Source organism: Rhinolophus sinicus, linkage group LG07 (genome assembly GCF_036562045.2).
Source record: "Rhinolophus sinicus isolate RSC01 linkage group LG07, ASM3656204v1, whole genome shotgun sequence".
Lineage (NCBI taxonomy): Eukaryota > Metazoa > Chordata > Mammalia > Chiroptera > Rhinolophidae > Rhinolophus > Rhinolophus sinicus.
The window spans coordinates 98,187,947-98,213,927 of record NC_133757.1 but is presented as its reverse complement, the minus strand read 5'-3'; the positions used below and the strand labels follow the sequence as shown (position 1 = coordinate 98,213,927).

The following is a 25,981-nucleotide window of genomic DNA, read 5'->3' as shown; positions in this document are numbered from 1 at the left end:
CTTAAGCGCTAAAACCATAAAACTCTTAGAAGAAAATGTAGAGGACAATCTTCATTGGGTTAGCAGTGGACGTAACGCAAATCAGCATTGGATTTGGCAATGATTTTTTGGATATAACACCAAAAGCACAGGCAACAGAAGAAAAATAAACTGGACTTCATCAAAATTAAACATTTTTGTGCATCAAATGACATTATTAAAAGAATGAAACTACAACCCACAGTATGGGAGAGAATATTTGCAAATTATAATTCATATATCTGATAAGGGATTGATACTAAGAATACATAAAGAAGTCCTACAACTCAACAATAAAACAAGTCAATTAAAAAATGGCCCAAGAACTTGACTAGACATTTCTCCAAAGAAGATACGCAGATGGCCAATAAGCACATAAAAAGATGCTCAATATTATTAGTCATTAGGGAACTCCAAATCAAAACCACAGTGAAATACTGCTTCATACCCATTCTGATGGATATTATAAAAAAAAAAAAAGCAGGTATTAGTGAAGCTGTGGAGAAAGTGGAACCCTTGTGCATTGCTGGTAGAAATGTAGAATGATGCAGCCACTGTGAAAAACAATTTGGCAGATCCTCAAAAAAATTAAATGTAGAATTACCGTATGATCTAGCAATTGCATTCCTAGATGTATGTCCCCAAGGAATTGAAAGCGGGGTCTCAAACAGTCCTGCTTTCTGGATATTTGTAGACCCGTGTTCACAGCAGCATTATTCACGATAACCAAAAGGTAAAAACAACCTGTGTCCATCAACAGGTGAATGGATAAACAAAGGGTAGTATGTACATACAATAGAATATTATTCAGCCTTAAAAAGGAAGGAAGTTCTGACACGTGCTACAACATGGACGAACCTTAAAAACAGTGTGCTGAGTGAAATAAGCTAGTCACAAAAGGACAAATATTCTGTGAGCCTACTTATATGAAGTAGCCAGAATAGGAAAATTCATGGAGACAGAAAGTGGAAGAGTTGTGGAAAAAGGGAAACGGGGAGCTGTTATATAAAGGGTACAGTTTCTGTTTGGGAAGATGTAAAGGTTCTGGAGATGGATGGTCGTGATGGTTGCACAACAGTGTGAATGTACTTAGTGCCACTGAACTGTACACTGAAAAATGGTTAAAATGGTAAATGTTATAGTGTTTGTTTTACCATAATATAAAAGAAAGAAAGAGGGAGGGAGGGAGGGCAGGAGGGAGGGAGGGAGGGCAGGCCCTGAACTTGAGAGGCTCTTTGCTCAGCTTCCGGTAGTTCTTCCATCTGAGTGCATTTTGGGCTTTGACATGGCTGAGGGTTGCAGTTCACTCCCTGCACGATTCCTGTTACCCAGGGCCGTGCTGTGGGTTCACACCCCACCACCCCCGGGCATTCGGCTGAGAAGGAGTTGCTCTTAAACTGGGGGGAACAAGCTCTAGTGAGGTCAGCCTACCCTGAAGGGTCCTGGCCCCCCCATTCCAGCTTCTGCCTGGACAGGACAGAGAGAGCCCTGCCAGGCCTCTCACACTGAGAGCAGCGCCAACCGGGGTTCGTCCTCTACAGCCACGAGCTGTTTCCTGGGCTGACATCTTTCCTCCGTTTCACAACTTCCTCCCACCCACAGTTTTCCCTAAGAGGAGAGCCCAGAAGCTGTATTTTGTGCTTCAACATTCCAAAGGGCAAGCATTTAGAACCCCACTGCCTCGCACCATCCCTTAGCCCAGGATGCCCCTGGAGGCAGCTGGAAGCCCAAGGCACCCATATCATGCTTTCCAAAGATATCTCCTAGCTTGTGCGTACTCACAGAGGCCTGGTCACACTGTGGCTGGAAGTGCCCCTTTCACAAGAGGCTGAGTTATAGAGGGCCACACTATATATATATTTTTTAAAGTTTTAAAATGTCCACTTTATTCCATATAACACTTAACTAGATATCATTTATATCTGAGGAAGAGATGGCTCACAAAACTGATCTATGGATAAAACACTAACTCTAAGACATGTAATCCAATTTTATACATTTCCAGGCCTCCCTGGACAAGTGTATCACAGTGCAGAAATATGGGTATCACTACTCCATTTTACGTAACAAGAAAATATCGATAAACTTCAGAAATCACAAGGGAAATAGAGTAATACTTTGGGGTGGTCTTTATCATCAACTTTGTTTTGCAATGTGGAATCGGTAGGGGATTTTCCAGGCTTGGGTTAAGCGATGTCAGAATTGCCCTGACATTGGAGACAAGCCTGGTTCCTCCTGCTGTTTGGAGGAGTTGTTTCTGAGAAGCGAAGAGAACAGCATGCCCACCCCGTCCTTGGCACCTGAACCTGTGGCCAAAGTACGTGCCTCCCAAGTAGCAGAGTCCTTTCAAGTATCTTTTTTTTTTTTTTTTTTTTTTTTTTTTTTTTTTTTTTTTATTAAATTTATTGAGGTGACAGTTGTTAGTAAAATTACATAGATTTCAGGTGTACAATTCTGTATTACATCATCTATAAATCCCGTTGTGTGTTCATCACCCAGAGTCAGTTCTCCTTCCATCACCATATATTCGATCCCCCTTACCCACATCTCCCACCCCCCACCCCCCACCCCCCACCCCCCTTACCCTCTGGCAACCACCAAGTATCTGAAAACCAGAAAACGGCTTCTAAACAAGCTAAAGATAAGTCACCAAGTCCCTGCACTAAAGCCAGGACACTGTACCCCTGTGTGGCTCTGGTTTGAGGCACACATACATATAAAGCGTGAAATTCGTATTTACCAGCCCCTACAAGTTAGAAGCCACAGATCAAAATGTCTCAGGACTGGTTTGAGAAAGGCCTTCTAAAGGCACCAGGGAAGCTTCTAGAAGCTCGGCAGCCCGAGAGGAAAGCAACAATAGCCAGCAGACAGTGGAAAACAAATGAAGATTCCAGAAGCCAGGTGCCTCATTGTGCAACATCCCAGGAGAAAAATGACATTGACCCAGCCAACAAGAAAAAGTCCCACTGTGCTGTGTGAGAAGGCAGGCCAAACTTGGGGTGCACCTGCTGAAAGTTGGGGTGCATGGTCCCTGCCTGCACAGAGCTTCCAGGCCAGTAGAAGGTCACTGGGGGTACCGGGGTGCCTCAGACCCAAGGCCAACCAAGGCAGTGCAGGGAGAAGAGAGCCTGTGGGGGGCTTTGTGAGCCTTGGGGGCAAGGAGGACTTCTGACTGGGAATCCGGAAGTGATTGCTGGGAAAATGGGGCTTCAGGCTGGCTTTGACTCTCAAGGGAAAGGCTGTCAGGTGATTCTGTGTAGAAAAGCTTTCCAGGAGAACCCATAGTGGGTATCTCGTGTGTGTGTGTGTATGTGTGTGTCCCACAGAGGCCCAGCATGAGTGTGCTTTGCACAGTCGTGGGTGTTCATGAAGGCCTCACAAAGTTGAAATTGCTTGGAGGATGCAAATGGGAGGAAGTCGGAGGGTGGCTGACTGGTTCCAATCCGGGGCCTGGAGGCACCCAGGCTGGGCGGGAGCCCCAGCTTTGCGTGAACCAGCTGTGTGTCGCTGGTGAGTAACAGTACGTCCTTAAGCCTAGTCCTCCAATGTGGCAAATAGGATAAAAACTGCACCTACAATATAGGATTGTTGTGAGGAGTTAAAAAATTAGGTAGTAAAATACCTATAACTGATGAGCAGTTAATACAGAACAAATACTTGAAAACATAGTGGTCAGGGGAGTACATCCCTCACTTTAGAAACCTTTTTCACTAAAGGTTATTACAATATTAAAAGTTTCTATTTTATCTTAATGAAGCCAACTTTGTTTACCTGGAAGAAAATGCTTCAGAGGACCCAGCCCTGAGCCATGTCACCCTCTGATGCTCATTTCAACCCATCCTCTCACCAGGGGACACGGATGGAACATCTCGTTCCCAGTGGGGCCAGGAAAATGGAGTGTTACTGTTCTTCCTCCACAGACAGTGAGGCAGGGACTTCACCCTGGGAGTGTCTGGGCTCATGCCTCCAGAGAAGAGTTACCCTGGAATGTTTCTCTTCCCAGTGGGAAGAGAAAATGTGTGACAAGTGAATGTCCTACCTGGTACCAGGGAGGCAAGGACAGTGACATTCTGCCCACCCTTCCCATCAGGAAGTAACTGAACAGCCAAGATTTCATCACACCCCCTCCTAAATGGCATGGGCTTATAATGAACAGTTGGCATTCCTGTGGGGACAGGCCCTGTGCTCCCCGCAATAGGCCATCCCGGGGCGGGGCCGCCTCCCTCCCTCCCGGCCTCCCTCCCTCACCTATGCTCTGCCATCAGCAGCTGTTGGCGACAGGTGCTCGGGCTCTCCATGGCAGATGGTGACCAAAATGGACTTGTTGGCAGGTTGTACCACCCTCCTCCTTCCCATCACACACACTGATGTGTGTGCAAATACACATCTAAGAGCTCGGCTTTGTTCTAAAGGCACCTGCCTCAGGTTTCAGGTGACACTGGGGGCTCATTCCAGAGGACAAGCTTGGTCCGGAGGGCCATCCCCCTCAGTCTGAGACCCCTCAGTATTTGGCCACCAGACTGTGAATGGGGCACGTGCTTGTTCCCAGGCGCAGCTTCCTGCCTCCTCCGTTCTGCAGCCACGTGTCTCCTCTCTGGTATGTTTGCCCAGGAGGGTGACTGTTCCCCGAGGTGCCCCACAATGGCTTTGGACTCAGCCTGGACGACGGCCGTGAAGGCCAAAGTGCACTGGGCCAAGGTTGCAGGACTCCAGATGCGAAGGCTGCGCGTTGCTTTGTTCCCACCGTCAGTTTCCTGGAGTGCGGCCTTGCACACTGGACGAAGAGGCCATGGGGAGCAGGGGCTGCCCCACTGTGGACTAGATCCCAAATGCACTGGGAACCTCGTCTTTGTAAAAGAGCAAGACAAGTAGGGTCTCGCAGCTCACTCTCAGGAGAAAGCCAGCAGGGAATAAGCAAGTGTGCCCTTCCGGAGGGCGCTTTGCCTCCCTCCGACCCGCCCTGAGCGGAGAACTGCCCAGTAACTGACCTGCCCCCCACCCCTGCAGGATGGGGCATTGCTAGGGCTGACACCCTGCTTGGCGCCCACAGCCTCGCAGGAGCCCCGCCTGCCCTGTGTTTGGGCTGCTCATTCCAAACAACTCACCAGCCAAGGCAACCAGATGAGGGTGACATCTGGCTTAAGACTGTTGCCAAGTAACTCTTGTTCCATCCCTGGCAGGAAGGAGGTGAGCTCTTTGTGCCAGATTCTGAGAGAGGGAGAGAGTTCCACGCCCCCACATTTTTTTCTTCTTTTTACCCTGACACCTCAGCTGTCACTTTTCTTTCCCTGGAACTTGGACACTGAAGGACCCAAAATCCATAACTGTTTTGGAGCAGACTTTCCTACCTGGTGGCAATCAAAGCATTGGAGTAAGTGATACGCATGGGGCCAGAGGGAGGTTTAGGGGTGAACTCTGAGGCAAATGCACACAGGCACACACATACGTGACGGATCAGCAGGGACAGAGAGGTGACAGGCACTGTTTACTGAGTGTCTGCCATGGGTAAGGCTCTCTACAGTGAGTGCATTTCTAGGGAACTGAATAGGATGAAGAACACGACAGGAGGAACTAAGTGTCATGTTTCCTGCCTTGTCCAGCGTTGAGGAGAAATAGTAATAACTCGCACTGTCGCTGATTCTTCATAGAACGACAAGCCCAGCCTGGGGCCTGTGAGCCAGGCTGGAACTAGAAACAAGACTCATCCACTTGTGCTGGGTAAGGAGGTGAGGGGGGTGCATGTGCTCAGCGAGGGGCACTGAGAGAAAGTCCCTGGCAGGCCGAGTGAGGTACCCAACAGTCGTGGCAACTTGTTAGCTGTGTGACCTTGGGAAAGTTACTTAACCTCGATGAGCCTCTGTTAGTTATCTGGAAAATGAGAAGAATAGCCTCTTAAAGAGTGTTCTTGTGAACTTTCAACAAGCACCTCTACAAGGTAACATTGTCACGTTCCGTTTAGAGAGGAAGTGAAGTACAGAAAGGTTAAGGGACTTGGCCCAGGTCATGCAGGTAAGTGGGCTGTTCTAACACAGAAAGGGGAGAAGTGGCGTGGGGATGCCCAAGAGTAGGCAGGCTGGAACTCATTGCAGGAGCGTCAGGTATGGGCAGCGTCGCCCAGGGCATTTGGTGTTATCTCCCCCAAGTTGGCCCTCTGCACTGCTTCCGTATCTTCAAGGCATCCACTTATCTTTCTCTCATGGCATAAATTAAGCCGACAGCCGACTCCCACACACAAAAATGTGTTGTTTTTTCACATATGACCTGTGTCTCCCCTGCTCTGTGCTTTTTCCTTTGATTTCTTTGAAGCGGGCAGAGGTTTCTTTATCTCTTTGAAACATCTTGTTGTTTAGATCTACTTTTCTGGCCAGCGGAGAACACCTTGAAATATATCAGGCTCAAGGCACCAAGGTGAGGTGCATGCTGGGCATGGCCTTGAGGCTCGCCATCTCAGATGTGACATTTTCTTTGTGTCATTCGTGAATGTGCTAAACAAGACATGTATTTCACAATGTGGAGGTGATGTAACACCCCCATGCTCTCACAGCCAGCCTTTCATCAGCGCCCCTCCTTGGTCTATGGTCAGGTTCAGGGATAGATTTTAGGGCCATGAAATGAGTCAGCACCACCAGATGGAGTGTGATGGCCACAGCCCAGGCAAGGGTGGTGATGGCTAAGCCTGGGACGCGTCGATGAGATGGGGCCGATTCGTGCACCATTCGGGATACAGTGTCACGATTGGCTTGATAAACATAATTTGCAATGAGACATCAGGGGAGAGTTGACAATAGCAGTGAGATGTATAGCTTGAGGGATAGGTGGCTGATGATGTCATCTACCAAGAAAGGGGACAGGAGAACACGAACAGCTTTGGGAGAGGAAGAATAATGGCTCCAGTTTGGGACACGCACGGGGCAGGGTGAGCAGCAGAATTCAGTAAGAAGTAAAGTGAAGGGTCTGGCTCCCAGGACGTATGGAGTCTTAGTCTTCATTGGTCTAAACAACACAGTACCTGGAATGTAGGATAGTTTGCATTTGTATTGTAATTCTTACTTGCTCATTATGTTTATATTTGGATGCCTATTCTGCATCCTGTGATGATTGCCTTCTGAATCCTGATCAGATACCAATTCTGAGCGTTTTGTCCGGCATTATGGAAATCTTTAAGCTACTCTGGCAATGCAAGGATTCTTTGAGTGGATCGATAGGATTGCAAAGAAGAACCGATAGGTATGAATTTCTTAGACTTTCAGTAAAAAAGCAGTGGACAGGAGGATAAGCTTCTACACCAAATTCTAATTTTGTTTCAAGGGTGATCATGAGGTCAGGAGCACAGCAGAAAATCTGTGTTGTCACAAACAGGGAACTGACTTACTAACAGGAAACAAAGCCAGAGATAAATGGCCACATCTGGGGGGGGGGGGGGAGCATAAAAATCAAGGTTCTCGGGCTCATTAAGGTGGACCCGTCCTATTTTACATCTGTATAGTGATGGTCAAAGCGGGATATGTAATTAAAACACTCAAGGTTTTAGATGAAGTTAATCTCTTCCATCACGCTGAAAGCAGATAATGTGAGTAAATATTCTGTCATGGGCCAGATATGTTGTCACACAGCAGACATGAAATACTTTTTAGTTCAGCAGACAGCTATGGTGAGTAGTTAAGAATGTGGACTCAGGAATTAGACTGTCTGAGTTCCAATCCTGGCTGCCCTCTTCTCTGTGCTGAGTGTCCTCCGTGCAGAAACAGGGTTAATAATATTCCTTTCATCAGAGGGGCTAGTATGAGGATCACATAAGTAACGCACACAGGGCCGTGCCTGGCACAGCGTCAGTGCTCGGGAAATGTCAGCGCTTAGCTCCTCTCCATCTCCCCCCTCCCCCCAGCACACACATCCTATTCCTGATTTTCCAGAGAGGCACGATTTTCCTCGAGGCCTGAACAGACATCAGTCACGATGTTTCTTCACAGAGAAAATGAAAGGAAAGAAGGTTATCCTCCGAGGGCTGGGTCCAGGCTCTCCCCACTGGCCCTGCCAATCCCACCCATGCTGTGCGACTTGTGCCATGCCCTGCTCATGTGTGGGCTGAGAGCTCGGCCAGGGCCCACCAGCACTCTAGTGTGGGAAGTCCGGTGCACAGACTGTGTCTTCAGAGTACCCCAAATCTGCATGACTGGTGAAGAAGGACGTCACTCATTTTGTTGTTGTGCTAGGGAAAAACAGGAAAGGGAGGAACGAGGGTTCTGTGAGTGAGGAGGCTCTGGTCTTCCCACCTTCTCTAAGCAGAATCCCTGCCACCTCACGTTCCCGAAGTGTGCACATTGCAAGGGCTTTAAAAGATCATAATACCTTCAAAAATAACAAACACAGGAGGAGCAGTGCTACTAAAATGGAACATACTATTTTGAATGTGTGATCTCATCTATTCCTCAAAATAATGCTGAGAGGTAGGTCTCTTATCCCCATGTTACAGAAGAGAAGGCCAGGCTTCAAGGTCATGGGGTGTATTAGAACCAGGGGTAGCACTTAGATCCCTCTCGTCTCGAATATCTGGACAAACATGACTTACTGGAGAACCCCTGGAGGTCTTATAAGGAAGTTTTGATACTTAGAGATGCAAAGTGCTACTTTAAACATACAGTGCCATTGTTGTAACTCCAGTTGACATGGATTTATATTGCCTTAACCAGAAACCATGCCAATGATATTGTATTACCAAATTTAAGTTGTCAAATTAGCTTATGTTCCTGTCGTCTTCTCTTCAGGGAGTTTCAGTTCCTCCACTGGTTCTGAGCCTTGAAGAAAATTAAAATTACGCTTTGGCAGAGAGCCCCTGTAGCCTATTTTGGATCCTTTGTTTTTTGTATTCCCCCTTTTCCCTCCTTCCCCGTCTCCTTCCCCCCTTTTCTTTCCTCTCTAGAAGAAATCCTGACTGTACTTCAGGATTGCTAAGAAGCTTAAACAGCCTGAATAGACAGTCTGCATTAATCCCTACCCCTCCATCTTATCTCCACTTGGGTTTTACTTTTCCCGTTGTCATGTTAGCAATTAGAATGGCCGTAGAGGCGAGTGTTTCAGTGGCGCCTGCTTACAAGTCGAGATGGGGTGGCCTGAAAGTGCTCGTCCCCTGCAACTTCTCGGTATCACAGGGAAACAGCCTTCTGTGGGCCGTCCTCCATCTACTCCCACTGTGTCATCTTAAAGCTTTAGAGCAAACGAACAAAAGCTTCTTTTCTTTCTTTCACCTCATTATGTATTCTCTACCATGTGAGACTGCAAGCAAAAGCATTAAAGCAAAATATATCTTAAATGAATTTTTTTCTTATAGCTCATATTTTATGTTATAGTCCTATTTTTAGTTTCCTTTGATAATAATAATAAAAAAAATGTCCAATCATTTAATTCTCAGTCCTAGACCATACAGCGTGAGGTTATACATATTTCAGCCCCAGGGAGAATTTCTGCTTGCAAGCTGGCCGGCCTGTTTGCAGTTGACAGATGTAACCAACCCCAGGGCAGAGAAAGTCCCAAAGGAGGTTTTAATTTCTTAATATTGAAATGAGCACAACTTTTATTATCTTAATCAGTGAATAAAAAAACAATAAAGTTGCTAAGACTCATCTTTTAAACTCGGTGTAAGAGGATTGTAAGAAAGCGCAATTGCCTTTTAAGTTACTGTGGAAAGTGCATTTTCTCTGTGTTTGGGAAGATTCATCCAGCAGTTCTGCAGATAGAGTCACACTGCAGTTAAGTGGAACTTGGCTGAGCTGTGCTGTAGACCCCACTCCTCAGCAGGGAAAGGGTGTGGCCTGAGATGTGCAGAGTGGTTGTGCTTTGGTTGGAAGAGAACATGACTTGGCTTTCGTCCCATCTCATGAGCTCAGACTGCAGGAGTATCCATTTAAAATTGCAGCAGAAATCTTTTAATGCAAACTGCATTCTTTCAGCATATATGCTGGTTTAGGTCTATATTGAGGGATATCTCTATGAATAAAGAAAGGATTTACTGATGATGATTAATGGCCTTGATAATGTCAGAATCAACACGTTTCAACCTTTTGCCTGAACAAATAATTAATTTTATTTACAAAAAGTTGATGTGTTACGTGCTGTCATTCTTACGTGTTTCTTTCTTTTATTTTTTTAAACTTTTTTTTTATTGGGGAATATTGGGGAACAGTGTGTTTTTTCCAGGACCCATCAGCTCCAAGTCGTTGTCTTTCATCTAGTTGTGGAGGGCACAGCTCAGCTCCAAGTCCAGTAGCCATTTTCAATCTTAGTTGCAGGGGGTGCAGCCCATCATCCCATATGGGGATTGAACCAGCAACCTTGTTGTTGAGAGCTCCCGCTCTAACCAATTGAGCCATCCGACTGCCCCTCTTAACGTGTTTTGTAATTTAATCTGATTTAAAACCACATTTCTTAAAACTGAAAGTTCCTCAGTTGCAGGGGTCATATGCTATTCAATTCTGGCTCTCTAGTACCTTGTAGAATGCCTTGTTAGGGACACTATAAGTATTTCTCAAACTAAATTGAAAAGGAAGATTGTTAAAGGAGCTATATGTGTGTATGTATGTATGTGTGAGCATATATATATGTATATGTATATACATATACGCGTGCACGTGTGTGTGTGTGTGCATGCACATGCACACATACATACATACACCAGGGATGCCAAAAAAATGGATACAAGTGGACACTTTCATCAACGTTGCTCAAGCAGTAGTTCACCGTAATCAGAAGTGTCTGGACGCTGGTGGTAACCACTTTGAGCACCTCCTGTATTTGCAGAAGTCAAGCTTGTCTTGTATTCATCTTTTGTCATCGATATATATTGAGTATTACAATTTTAATACAGTTTTCCTTTCTTAAAATGTGTATGCATTTTTTTGGCACTGTGTGTGTGTGTGTGTGTGTGTGTGTGTGTGTGTGTGTGTGTATTACGTATGATATAAAATATAAAACATTATGTTACAGATGTAGAGCCAAGGTGCTCAATACCAGAGTCTCAGGGCAAAGGTTGTGCATTTGAAATTAAAACACAACTTTGGAATATATAAAGAATTCTCAAAATTCAACAATAACAACAAACCATTCAATTAAAAACTGGGTAAAAAGGGCGGCCGGATGGCTCAGTTGGTTAGAGCACGAGCTCTGAACAACAGGGTTATGGTCTGATTCCCACATAGGCCAGTGAGCTGCACCCTCCACAACTAGACTGAAGACGACGACTTAGAGCTGATGGGCCCTGGAGAAACACACTGTTCCCCAATAAAATTAGAAAACAACAACAACAAAAAACTGGGTGAAAGATTTGAATAGTCACTTAACCCAAAAATATATACAGAAGAACCAGTAAGAACATACAAAAATGCTTCATTTGCAGCATTAGTCATTAGAGAAATGCAAATTACAGCCACATTGAAAGACTACTACACAGCAGCTAGAATGGCTAAATTAAAAAAATAATCGCAATACCAAGTGCTGGCAAGGATGCAGAGCAGCAGGAGCTCAGACGTTGCTGGTGGAAAGGCAAAATGGTACGCCTGTTTGGAAAACCATCTGGCGGTTTCTCGTTAAGTTTAATATACATTTGTTGCCCGTGACCCAGCCATTCCTTTCTTAGCTTTTTACCTAAGAGAATTAAGACTTATATTTACACAGAAACCTATACCCAAATGCTTTTGGCAGCTTTATTCATAATAGCCCCAAACTGGAAACAACCAAAATGTCCTTCAGGTGGTTGAATGTATAACCAAAATGTGGTACGTGTATACCTGAGAAGGCCCTAATCTCTCAACTCTGGCTGACCTTGAGAAAGACGAGACAGAGCTGGAAACTCTGTAGCCATGAAGCTCTGGTTGCTCCAACACACGCACAGGACCAAAGGGTGGAAGACTTACTGCCTCATGGCACTTAAGGAAGCCTGTGCCCAAGCATTTGGGTTATTTGCTAACCGAGCAGAGATTTCAGTGTCGGCACATGAAAGGGAATACAGACTTTACAGAATTAGTCCAAGAAAGTCATTAAACAAATGAACAGCAGCAGCGGCAACCACAGCAAACGGATGGGGAGGGTGGTCTGACTTTCAGAGTTACATTATTTTATTGCACATGTCCAGTTTTCAAGAAAAAATGATGAGACAAAGAAGCTCGAAAGTAAAACTTACTAGAGAAGACTGAATCTGCTGTTATAAATATGCTCAAAGAACTACAGGAAGCCATGTCTAAAGAATTAAAGGGAAAAAAAACAAGAATAATTTCTCACCAAATAAAGACTATCAATAAGGAGATAGAAATTATATGTATAAAAAACGAAATGGAAATTCAAAGGTACAATAACTTAAATGAAAAAATCATCCCTAAAGGGGCTGAGTCGGCTGAAGAAAGAATGAGTCAATGAAGTTAATTGAGATTATCTAGATCTGAGGAACAGAAATGAAAAGCAGTGGTGATGTTTGCCCAACTGTGTGACTATGCTCAAAACCACTAAAGTATAAACTTTTTCTTTTATAGTATGTGAACTATATCTCAATACACATTATCTGAAAAAAAAAAAAAGCACAGTTTAGAAGGTGCTCTGGAACTCAAGGCTCAACTAGAGAACATGTTTAACAGGAGGGCGACCTCTTCATTTACCCTTCTCAGTTTAAAACAGAGGAAACTGAGGCTTCGATGGTGAACCAAATTGCCCAGGGCTTGTGATGTGACAGACACGAAATTCTGTTCCTGCTCTACAGGGACAGTGACGACCATCCGGTGGACCCCAGACTGCCTTAGGTTTAGCACTGACAGTGCCTTCCTGAGCCGGCCCCTGGTCCTGGGCAAGTCACGACAGTTGACCACTCCATCTGCAGTTCAAATAGGATGACTCCTCCTTCCTGCGATGCTGAATCCCTGAAACTCAGGCACACATGAGAAGTGGTGGTATTTAGGGAAGTTTCTGGACCTTGCTGAATGCAGTGCCTCAAACTTCAGCTGGCGTTTTGCTTGTCGTCCTTTTCTATTCAGCCTCTCAGAATGAAGGAGCTTTCCTTTGAATGAAATCTGCATTTCCTCCCCAAGGTGAAAGCCAGCGTCCTTGGCTTCCCCTGAAAAGTGACAAGTAGGTTCTGTGTTACTGATTTCTAGCATAGTCCACAGCACACGGCCAATGCCCCACAATGATTACTGAAACTAGTTAACTAAGTGAAGGCAGAGAGTTAAAAAAAGCTCCCTGCAGAAACGTCTTGTGACTGGCTTTCACTGAGGTGTGCCTGTCTTCCCTGACCTTTCAGCATCATAGTCCAAACCAGGGAAAACCAGGGAACTCTGGTAGAGGAAAGAAAATATTCTGTTTGGGGACTCTGCTGCAGGCTGTCGCTGCCCTTACGCCAGGACCCAGGCTGATGGAGCCACCACTAGCTGGAACAGCGCTGGCCACTGAGGCCGAGGGGGAAAGTAGGAAGCCCACGCTGGTGCTGTACAGCTTCTGCCCAGAAGTGACCTAGGTCTTTCCACTCACAGCCCATTGACCAGAGCGAGTCAAATGGGCAACCTGACTTCAAGAGGGAGGGCAAGGGATGTTGGGAACCACGAACGCTATCTGCCACTCTGGTCCACTGGAGGAGAGCTTCTCAAATTTTAACATGCACGTGGATCACCTAGAGATGATTTGAAAGTGAAGATTGTGATTCAGTAGGTCTGGGGAAGGGGCCAGATTTTGCATTTCTAACCAAGCTGATGGCCCGCTGTCCATACTCTGAGGAGCAAGGGTAAAGCTTTTAATCCTTACTAGGCAAACTGAACTCTTTCCCTCTCCCTATTCTCTGCAGAGACAAAACTCAGATTGCAGCTCTATCATTTTGCATTGCAAACCAAGAAAAATGCCCTTACCGGTCAGAAGGACACTTGGGATTTATCTCGAGGGTAAAGGGCACAGAGGAATACACGATGAAAGCCATTAACTGCTAGACATAGCTCCAGAGTCTGGGGAAGGAGAGGGCAGAGGCATGCTGTAGCTGTTCTAAGAAGCCAAAGCCATTCTGTGTAGAACCACCATTTGCTGGAGCAGGTTTTGTAAATGGACCACATGAGATCTAATTGTGTCACCTCTTTTTCTCCTTTGCCTCCCTTAGTTTCACAACACTGTGAAGGGTCAATACCGCTCTGACTGGGCCTCCTTATAAGCCCTCTGAGCATTCTCCCTATTGGCATCATGTCTCCGTTCCAGGGATCTTTCCCCCCGATCTGTCCCCCTTACTGTGCTGACAGTCACTGATTAACTCATGGGTGTGATCCCATGGTTCCAAAGCCGGGACTTTCTGTTGTTCCAGGGCCCACTGTGGGCAGGGGCAGATCTGCTCCCCACATACCTGCAGGGTTGTGGGTGCTCTGTGCCATCCTGAGCTGGAAACACAAGCCTCAGCTCAGCTCAGAATAGATGGCGATTTTCTTCCTAGTGGCTTTCTTTCAAAGCCATGCCAGTCATTTTATATCTTTTCCCAGAAGTTTTGATTGATGGCAATCTGGTCAGCCAGAATCTGCCAATGGAATAAAACTGCTGACTTGGGCACTGGCTTTGGCTGAGTTTATTAAGCCTGAACAGGATGTGTGTGTGTGTGTGTGTGTGTGTGTGTGTGTACACCCACATGTGCACAGGATAGAATCATAGCATGGGATTCGATGGAATTGGATCTGGAAGGAACTGAAGGGGTCTCTCAGTTCAGACAGGAAGTAGGAAGAACCAAGAGTGGGCTATTCCTGGTACATGCTCCCTGCTGCCACTAGAGGGCAGTGAGGAATAGAATCCTGTCTCTTGCCCCAGAGCCTTCTCTTCTGAAGCAAACCTGGTTGGCCCTGGGGCAATAGTTTCAGCTTGAGCTCTTAAAAGTCAAACCCCAATTTCCTACAGGCTCAGTATCATAAATTGGATTTCAGTTCTAGGACGAATTTTTTACCATTAAAATATTTTTAAAAAGTGATGCTAAAATGAAATGAAACACACATTTACATTTTACAAATAATTACCTAAAAACCCAACACTCGAGATAAGAGTAAAAATTATTTCACTGGGTGGAGGAGATGGGATTAGCTTGGACCAGACTTAATGAGGCTTTAAAAATATAAATCTGATGAGGTTTTCACTGTAGGTACCTTCCTTTCCTGGTGACTTTCCCATTGGCAACATAGCCATTTCTCATTGGGCCTTCAAACTGTGATTGAATTAAGGTCATCTGTCTTGAACATATTCACTGCCAATTAGATATGCCTGCATGTTTCCAGAACCCTATGAATAGGGAATGGGCAATTGCCATGATGACTTTGGACTGGGTGGCACTGTGTAAAGGTTCTGAATACAGGGCCGGGGGTGGACAGAGGGCCATAGAAGGCTTTGAAATTATGAGAAAATATTTGATTGTGAGTTGATGGGGGAAGAGTATCCATAGTGTTTATTGCATTCTCAAAAGAATCTATGACACCCCTACCCCAAGATGTTAAGAACCACTATCATAAATTCAAGTTTCTTTTTTATGATACATTTTCTTAAAAAGAAAAATTAACTCCATCTACGGTGGAGGTTGAATAGGTATCACGTAGCAGCCTCATGAGCACTTGTATACACTTACATATGAGTACACACTCGTGCCAGTGTGCACATACACGCTTCTTCCACGCATGTGTCAGTGTCTGTAGAACCAACCCCCTCTTCTCCCTCCCTGCCCTGATCTGTAGAATTCCAGTACAAGGTTCTTGGTGGGTTCATATCGACCTATTGTACCTCAAACACACTGCAGGACAGTACAGACTGAGCTCCCTGCGTCTCACTTATCCTACATCCCCAAATTCCAGGGACAGCATATATATGGGAAGGAGCATGGAATCCAGAACTGGGCAGACCTGGATTCCTGGCCCAGACCCACCACTAACTCTCCAGGTACATGAATCAGAGCATGGTTCTTAACCTCTTTGAGTTTCATTAAGGGTAAAGTCAGAATAATGACACCCCTCCCCTGTAGGCTCGCTGGCATGATGAAATGAGCAAATGGAAGAAAAGGCACCCCTACAGCTCATGTCTGCACCATGGGAGGGGCCCTGCAAACTCCTCTGCCTTCCATTAGAAATTCGATACGGAACCTGGCACTTAAAATGCAAACTCTGCTTTATGACACTTTGAGTAGGTCTTCTGTCATCTCTTGGCATCAGGTGATACTTGGAAAGTTCATGAAATTCGTATTTGGAGGGCATTTGTCCCTCTGAGTGGAGGGGAAGCAGGCAGTTCCCGCTCTCTCTCTGGTAGGTGACCTTAAATGGGCTTTCAGTGTTCGTTTTCAGCATCTTTATAATATTGTCATTGGTACATGGGATCAGTTGAGGTGGGATAAGAAAAAGAATAATGGAATCACATGTTGGAAACAAGTCTTTTCACCATTATACTCTTTGCACTTCTTTGGGGACTTCAGCATCTTCACAGGAGGCTGCTGACATGAATAGGCCAAGAAGTATCTAAATAACTGTCATGGGTGTGCTTGTCATGTGGCGAGATGTATTATTTGAAAGCTAAAACAAAACAAAACAAAACAAAAAATCATGAGAAGTAGCCCCAGTGTCCACTGATGGATGAATGGCTAAACAAAATGTGATATTTATAGACATTCTGACACATGTTGCCACATGGATGAGCCTTGAGGACATTACGCTAAGTGAAAGAAGCCAGTCACAAAAAGACAGATACTGTGTGATTCTACTCATATGCAGTACTTAGAGCAGTCAGATTCACAGAGACAGAAAGTAGAATGGTGGTTGCTAGGGGCTTGCGGGGGGAAAGGTCAGCAAGAAAAAGTCAGCAAGAAAAAACAAAAAAGCCACATACAAGGAGCTCTAGATAATTGTTTTGGAATCATCAACAGTAAGAGTTAGAAAAATGAGGGGTGAGAGAGTTAGGCCCAAATCATTTCTTCCCCTGGAGCTGGTCCTGGTTGAGGAACCTCGCGGAGGAAAAGCAGGGCTGGCTTTCTGTGTAGCGGTGAGTGGACCCCGCCCTAGAGCCTGGAGAGTTGAAGGACACGCTGGGCCCTGGGGTTTGGCCAGCAAGAGAGCATATTTTCTGGCAGCATCACATAGCAGGGTTTCCAATCAACCTGGGTGGTCACTTTGACCAGGCAAATCCTTCATGATTTGCACTCATTCCCCAAACCACAAGGTGGTGCTGTGAAGCCTGAAGGAAGAGCACACCTGGGGGTGGCGTGAGCCCTGAGCTGGAGGTCGGGCCCACCAGCTTGGGGGCCCCTGAGGGATTCATCCTGTGAGGACAGCGACCCTTGAGACCAGAGTGTTTGCTGAAGCCGCTTTCAACTCTTTATCCGCCATGATTTCCCTATGGGCAACCCACTCTCATGGGTACAGCTTCCTTTTTTATAATATACCAGAAAACTGTAGGTGATGTGTTTCATCATTTCTATAGTCAGTAATGGTCCATCATTGGCGTGGTCACCCCCATGAACAGTGGGTGAGATAGTGCAGGCTGAGGACATGTGTACCCCAGTCGCCAGCCCTTCTGACATTGCCTTCCCTTCTGCTCTAGTGGGCAAGTAAATGGAGGTGATGCTACGATCAGGATAGCTTTCCATCGGCTCTAATTCATTCAGGAAAAATAAGTTACTCACAATCATTGGTACGTTCGCCATGATCAGTAACAAATGACGTATGCCCCGCCATAATTGAGCAGGGCATCTGGTGTGTGGTGAAGCTGGAGGAGGAGGCGTCAGAAGACTGAGGTGCCCCTGGCAGCACCGGCAGAGCTTGCAGGGGCCCAAACTGACCTGTGGACTTGGAGGCCCAGAGGGACCATCAGGAACTGAGACTTCATCTCCCACCTCCCTCTGCTGCTCCCCCTCCCCTACGCCCCATTCAACCCCTAGAAGGGCAAATGGGCTTTTTCAGGAGCTGGGGGTAATGCTGAGGCCACCTTCTGTGAAACACAGTTGGTCCTTCCCGCGTGGACACAACTGCCACAATGCCCTGTCTAAAGCGTAAACCAACCCACGGAGTTGGCCAAGGGCCTGTGACAAGGAAAGTGGCAGCCCAAGCACCCTGGTCCACGAGCCCCCTCCCGCTCTTCCTTCCCAGGTCCACAAGGGTGGCAGCAGGGATCCAGATGGAGTCCCAAAGGTCAGGAGAATCTCTAAGAGATCCCAGGACTCAACTGTTCTTTTTTAAATGCATTCGTTCATTTCTTATGGATTAAGCACTGAGCTGAGGTAGACAAATAAGAGCATCCCCACTCAAGGAGCACACAATCTAGTGTGTGTGTTGCCAGTGAAGAGTGGGAGTGGCTTAGAGAAACAAAGGACAATTAAAATGATGCAGTGTCACAAGGACTGGGTTGCAGGGGCATAGAAGGTGGTGTAACTTCTGCCTGATAGAATCTGGAAAGGTTTTATAGAGGCGGGAACATTTGATCTGGGTGCTGAGAGATGGGTAAGGAGTTCATGCAATCGGGAAGAGAAGTGAAGAGAGAACATTCCTAGGAGGTCATGTTCAAGGGGATAGAATGTTCAGGAGATACATAAAAGAAAACAGTACTCAGAGAGGAAGAGAAAGAAAAGGTTGAGGGAGGTGAAGCTGAGGAGATAGAGGAAGAGAAAGAAAAGGTTGAGGGAGGTGAAGCTGAGGAGATAGAGTGGAACCCAGTAGGGAAGGACAGGCAGGTCCTCCTGAGGGACCCGGGAGAGGCTGCCACCTCAGACAAGATCCTAGAGGGAGAGCTCACATTCTGTTCACCCTGTCGTTTCGCCCAGCACAGAGAAGGCACACACAGTGGAAGGGGTGGACAACTGCAAACCTGACCGTCACAGTTTACAGTCGCAGTTAGCACACAAATGCATAGAGAGGACTGAGGACGTCACGTGGAATCCCTTGCCCTGCATCCAGCGGCGTGTGTCTGGCAAGACCTAGCAGAGGAAACAGGCCCTGGGAGGTGGCTGAGGGGAGTCACTTGCTTTTGTAATGTGAGAAAGCTGGGGCTGTGGGGAAGAAGGCAAAATAGAGACTAGATAGGATTTTTCATTTTCTTTCTCTTTCTTTTACATCCAGTTTCTTTGCGTGTTTTTGTCCCCCTGCCCCCCAGTTATAGAGCAAGGGTTGTGGACAGCCACAGCCCTGTGCTATGACGGTCTCAGCCTTAAGGCTGGCTGGCCCAGAGCAGAGGGGACAGTGTGCACCACGGGCCCAGTGTCTGCCACCCCAAGAACCTGGCCAGATGTCCCAGTTTAAGGGAGGCTGGAGGAGGGAAGCATAGCTCTGTCTTCTGTAGGTTTTCATCACTGTTTATTCTTGGTTTTTTTCATCTCAAATAAAAGTGAAGTGTCTGCCATCTTGTGGCAGAGGTCTGGTACTGCCTGGGTCCCCATCTTCATAGCTTCCTTCTCACTGTTCCCCAAAAGGGACCCTTTGGGGTTGTCCATGTGTGGGGGTCAGTGAGAGCTGGTGTGAAGAGGAGGGGAGCCTGGGCAATAGCACTCACTGGCACTGGTCTCCCTGCCCCTGGTAGAGAAGCTTCTGGGAATGTCAGCCTTGTCTATTCAAGGAGGACATCCACCTGTGAAAGAGAGGCCAGGGTGAGCAGTCTGAGGGCAGTTCGCCCTCAGAGAGCATAGAGCCCAGATGAGGCAGGGAGCAGAGACGTCAGCAGACCCAGCCTGGCCCTGAGGGTGAAGGAGACGGACGGGCAGAGGATCTCGACCGTGGGCAAGCTGCCATTCAGTGTGGCCATAATGGGGCAACTTCTGAGATCAAAATATGAGATGACCTTGGAATGGGGAAGACTCCTGTTACATGCACAGAGCATCTTGGGTAGAGCCGAGGAGGAGCATGGCTCAGTGGGTGCGTCTGGAACAGTGTGAGTGGATGAGCTCTCGGAGGGTATCCCTGGGTTTCACCCCTAGTGAGGGTGTGAACTCCACTTGTAAATCTGGAAACTTCTGGGGCCACCCTTTTATTTGGTATTTGGACCCAGCAACAAGAAGCAAGAGATTATATTATAAATCAGCCCAAGACATTCTCTGGCTCTCTGAACTTGAGCCAAGAATGTCAAGTCCTGACCTTGCGTCTTTTTCTTCCCACAAGCTCTAGTCCAGCTCACCCCCCTGACCTTGTGCTTATCATCTTCACCAGAATATTCCATGGCCACAGCCACCTAGTGTCCCAAAGCCTCCCTGCAGTGGCATTTCTTCCCAGGCAAATACCAGTGATAATTTACATAAATGCATTGCCAGTCTACGCTGTGGGCACTGTGTATACACACTGAGGCCATTTCCATCCCAGGGAGGCCATTCCCAACTCTAACTAGGACAGTTAACAAATCCCAGCTTCTCATTCTCACTGAGGTTCTGCTTCCTGAAAACAGGGCTGTGTAAGCTGGGGTTCCGTCACAGAAACAGAAAGCGTTTGAGGTATTTCAAGCAGGGTGGGTTTTCCAAAGGGAATTTGGTGCTTCCAGAATCACTAGAAAGGCTGTTGCAGTGAAGGTCAGGGAGAAGCACCGCTGGACTTCAGGATACCAAGAAGTCACAGGAATTGCTAGACCTCATTGCCGACGACTTTCATTGCCTGTAGCGCAAGAGCGAATGGTTCTCAGGAGGAACGGGCAGGGTCAAGTCTGCTCTCGGCAGATCCCCGCGCCCACTGTCACAGCTGCACCTTGCACATAATGGCTTCTCCTCTGATTGAGCGTGCCAGATTTCATGTGTGCTCCTCTCATCGGTGGCATCGAGACTGGAGTGCTGCTGGCAACCGAAGCTGGGAAATGTGGTTTCCAAGCTTTCAGCCTATGCAGGACCAGGGCCAGCTGAGTATGTCAGGGATCAGGACACAAGATCTGACACACACTTTTAAAGACGGATGATAATAATAGTACTTCCTTCGTATGGCTGTTGTGAGGCTAAAATTAACATTGTGAAGTCTTTGTGCAGAGTGTGGCATATGGTAAACCCTCGATAATTGCTAGTTTACAAAAAAGTGTCAAAACTGAAGTCAGAATGGCTCCTCGTTGTCATTTCTAACCCCTGTAAGGAAACTGGCTGTTTCTGAGCTGCAGGGCCCAACCCACCTGCCTTGGCGAGCATCCTCTCCCTCACCATCCCCGCCTGCCTCTCAGATCCTCAGTCGGCCTCGTGCTGGCTCCGAAGGCGGGATGGAGATTCGGGAAAAGGGTGAAAGTGCTCAGGGGAAAAAAAACGGTGGCAGTGAATCATGCTGAATATTAATATTGGATTCCCAACACCGCAGATGTGAGGACTTCCTCTCAATTGGACCAATGGATAGTCAGAGACTGCTCAGTTCCCTTATGGAAACACAAGTCGCAGACCCCACCTTGCCCCCCTGTCCAAAGTGGAATCAGTGAAACTGGGCACGACTCTCTGTAGGCTTGTGCTCAAATACTGCAAGCAGCCTGGAACAGGGAAGAATGAGGGCACAGCTGAAATCGAAAAGGGAAAGGAAACGGGCTAAGATCCATGGGGAGCCATGTCTATTTCTTAATCCGTCTCCTGCCCCAAATAGCTCCGCTCTCCTCCCCCAACTTGTGTTTACGTGTCTGTTTCTTTCCCTGGCAGCAGATGCCACCCGGCCTTCAACTAGGTCACTGAGGGTGGTGATGAGCTGGCAAAGGTCATCAGGCCACGACCTCCTCTGACCTCACTCCCCAGGCTCCTGGGCCTGGAGTAGCAAAACCCAGGCCACAAATGACCCCCTGCTCCCCAGAGTGTTCTGGCAGGCTCCCTGCTCCCTAACCACAGCAAGTGAGTGGAGGATCCTCTGTCCTGCCTGTGAGATGGCAGAGGGCCTGTCTCTGAGCTAGTGGCAGAGGGGACAGTAAGGGGCAGTCCTGCCACCCTCCCTGCCCTGTCCTCTTGGTGCCCTTTTATCCCCTCCCACGGCGGCCCTGCTTGAGTGCTCTCAGGGACCCCTTTCTTCCCAGGGCAGCCAGAGAGCCATGCGTCCCTGCTGTTTCCCCTGGGAAAGCCCTGGGCCGGTTTCACATGGACCCACAAGGAAGGCCAAACCAGGGCTCCCAACGCACACGGGGGACAGCGGTGATGTAACAGGTAGAGTGTAAATTACAGGGTCAGAGAAGCTGATTCAAATGCCAGTTGCCTGAGGCACAGGGAGGGAGGTAAGAGCTTGCCCAGATGAGCCAGCTGGGAAGTGGCAGAGCCCGAGCCGCAGGACCCACTGCACACCCCGAGCCACCTGTGTCGGCCTCCCTCACAGCCCTGTCCCTGTCCCCACCTCCTGGGACCATCCCTGCCCAGGATCAGGTCCTGATGGTGTCTCTCTCTCCACAGGTCCTGTCGGAGCACGGCCACGGCCCGATCACCACGGACATCCGGGAGGGACAGCCTTTCTACTACGCCGAGAATTACCACCAGCAGTACCTGAGCAAGAACCCCGACGGGTACTGCGGCCTCGGGGGCACTGGCGTGTCCTGCCCACTGGGGATTAGAAAGTAATTTCTTCCCACGTGGCGGGCCCTTCGTGTCACAGCAAAACGCTTTCAACAAATGGGGTAATTCTTCTGTGGCTCTCGTCAATGCCTTTTTGAAGTGCACAAAGCACAAAGGCTTTGGTAAAAATCTGGTTTATTGAGGTATAATTTACATGAAGTACCATGGTGAGTTGATAACATGTAATTTGTCTTATAATCAGTTGTGGTGGGAGTAGAGCTGTGAAATGTTTTGGATCGTTTAGGGTCTGTCTGAATGAGGATAGTGAATGTGCTGCGTTCACCCTTCTTCTGGCTGGGTGCCTGCCATGGGAGCTAGGGAGGGCAGCCGGCTTGTAGGGCAGGATAGAGCATGCTGGAAATCCTTTATCTGAGCCCTGTCCCATCTCACATGCCCTTCACCCTCCAGTGCCTTAAAATTTGCAAACAGTTATAGCCTCAGTGAGTCACTCACTGAAATACTTAGCTCTACTGATCCTGTACTTGGGTAAGTCCTGTGGCAGAGAAAATGGGAGCTAGCTGGATTCATTCTAAGGCATTGCTTACAGCTATGAGAAATGCTTGTTCTAATAAAAGTCTACAGTCTAATAATACAAACTGCCTGATGTCTCATCTGTCTTTTACTTGTTTAGATAGGATATTTCTAAGTATTGTGAGATAAAAGCCTCAGAGTCATTTTCCTCCAAATGGAAAATATGATTGAAGGTTTTTGGAAAACACATACACCTCTGGCTCCTTGCAACTTCGGTAATAATAGCTGTTTTCCACATGCATGTTACATCCGTCATATCGGGGACTATTCTAATTCGCGAGAACAGACACATGCAATTCCTGCCCTTAACAGTCTTTATATTCAAGACAAAGGGTGGGGGACATAAGCAACAAACATGTAAACACATGAATCAGTAAGATAACCGCAGGTCCTAAGAAATGGTAACGGGGATATTAAGTAGGAAAAGATGGTAAGTTGTGTGTGGGGCTGTGGCGTCTCCTTGAGGGCTGTTTTAGCGTTGGTCAGGGGAGGCTCCGTGAGGTGGTGAAAACCTACATTGAGAACTGAATGATCTGAATGATGCAAAACAGACACAAAAAGCACAAGTTGGGGGAGGAGAGCAGAGCTCTCTGGGACGGGAGACAGATTAAGAAATAGACATTGTTGGCCATATAGTATATTTAGCCCCTTTCTTTGCCCTCTTGGATTTCTGCTGTGCCCTAAGCATCTCAAGCATTCAAGGAGACACATGCAAAAGTGTACAGGACAACACTCTCTGCAAGTGTTTGTGACTGAAGAAATAAGAAAGCTCTTAAGTAATAGAATCCAAGACTACAAGAGGTGGGTGGTACAAGAGTCACTGAATGATAGAACTGGGAGAGTTCACTGAATCCAACTTTCACACAGGAAGAAACCGAGGCATCAAAGACATCTGAGACATTCGTGTGAAGGAGACCCTGGACAGGGCCCCACCCACACACAAAGTCTGGGAAATAAGGTCTCTGAGAGGTCAGTCACTGTAATCTTGGGTGAGGTTAAGAGGGCCGGCGTGGCGCTGAGCATCAAAACCAGCCTCTGGCACACAGAAGTAAACGTGCATGACCACTGACTACCTCCGCCATGTGGTTGTCAGGAGGATACAATGACACGAACACTTGGGAAGTCCTTAGTCCTCAGAATTGGCTAACTTACAAAGACAGTTTTCCCAAGACCTAACTTAGAATGACTGACTCCTCCATCTCACTTCTAACAAGTTAGGGACGCGGGTGAATTGGTTCTACCTGTTTTGGCCTTGATCAGGGTCCTGGTTTTATCATCACTGACTGCCTAGTTTCAGGAACCATCAGTCTCCTTTCTCTCAGCTCAGAGGGTGAATAGAGTTCAGGTTTCCATGTGAGTGCTCGGGAAAAAATGAACTGAGGAACAAGCTCAGTGTTGAAACTAGATCTAACACGCTTAGAAGACTTCAGTTCTTCACTCTACACAGAATCAATCACAATCTAATTAACTCCTGAATGAAGGCACAAGCCCAGGACCCACCTTTCCCACTCTGTCCCAGAGAGAATTAATGAAACTGGAGTCGAGTCTCTGTCATCTTATGCTCAAATGCCCTAGCTGGCTGGTAACAAGAAAGAATCAGGACACAGCTCAAATACAAAAGTGGAAAGAGAAACAGGCTAAAATCCACAGGGAAAACTTTCTATTTCTTAATCTGTCTCCTGTCCCAAATAGCTTTGCTCTCTTCCCCCAATTTGTGTTTGTGTGTTAGGTTCCTTTCTCTTGACGCAGATGCCACCAGACTGTTAGTCTCTAAACTAGGTCAAAGAGTGGTGATGGATTGACACAGGTCCTCAGGCTGTGTCGTGCCTTATCCTCACAGTCCCCTCCAGTTCTCTGGCCTGCTTTCTGTAGCATCTTAGGGTGGTCACCATTCCCCAGAACCTCAGGGGTTTGGGGAATCCTCTGTCCAGCTATAGGACTCTTGACTTGCAAATTTTCCGCCCTCTTAGCTGGAAGGAGAGAGTAAGGTAGATCTTTACTCTTCTCAGCCCTTTTGTCTCTCCCTAATCCTGAGTCCTCTCGTTTTTCATTCCACTCTAGCACTGATGAAAGAATTTCAGAGGACAGTTATCTGTTTTTCATGGCAGCCAGCAAACCAGATTTCTCTTGTGGCACTTGCATTGCAGTGGGGCCTACTTCAAACAGACAGGCAAGACCTAAGTCAGAGCTCCCCTATGTGCAATTGTGACAGCGTTGGTGTCGTGAGGAATAGGTTTTAGAGTCAAACAAACCTTATTTCAAATTCCAGGAAACAGAAACTGGGAGAATTAAGTCGCTTTCCCAGTGTAATCCAGCAAGGGGCAAAATCCAATGTCCAACTGCAATCTGACAATTCCTACTCCAATTGACTTTTTGCTACTTCATTTAAAACTTGCATTCCTGCTGAGTACCTCTCTCTTTCCTGGATTACCTACCTCTGTTAAGAATCAAGGTTCAAATCTTTCCTTTTCCTCAAGATGTCCTTTAAGAGAATAGCAGACATGCTGATGACTAATAATTGAGAGGAAAGACATTATATTATGCTCAAGATTGCCATCAGCAGTGTTGAAGTAAAGACCCTGTTGGGATATTGTAGACTTGGGGCAAGGGATTTTCCTTTCCAATGGGATTTAAAAAATAATCTCTCAATTTTTACTTCTGGATAGTATGCTATAAACTATGGTAGACCAGGGCTCCCACTGTATCGACAGAACAATCTGAATAATTTTTTTTTTTCAATCACAACATAGGAAAGCTATGAGAGCAATGAGGATTGAATTAACTAAAATTTCAGAGGCTCAGCATTGCTATAAAATGAGCTGACTTTGCCAATAGGTTTTTATCCCTCCTCTTCTCTGGAGAGGTTTTCGAATTCTGACTACAGGCTGAGAACCAGACTTAGTTCAGAAAGGGAACATCTACAGGATCAGAGGAAACCAGTAACAC

The 25,981-nt window shown here is 46.9% G+C and overlaps 1 protein-coding gene across 2 annotated transcripts in view; it reads left to right on the top strand.

Moving 5' to 3' along the window:
* MSRA (methionine sulfoxide reductase A) overlaps positions 1-23,100 on the top strand; it is a 333,781-nt gene extending 310,681 nt beyond the window's left edge. For both annotated transcript variants that reach the window (XM_074338344.1, XM_074338345.1), the window contains exon 6: positions 22,346-23,100. In XM_074338344.1, coding sequence (XP_074194445.1) covers positions 22,346-22,510 — 165 coding nt within the window. In that variant the 3' untranslated portion in view covers positions 22,511-23,100. The remainder of the gene's footprint in view (positions 1-22,345) is intronic.
* The last annotated feature ends 2,881 nt before the right edge of the window (positions 23,101-25,981 follow it).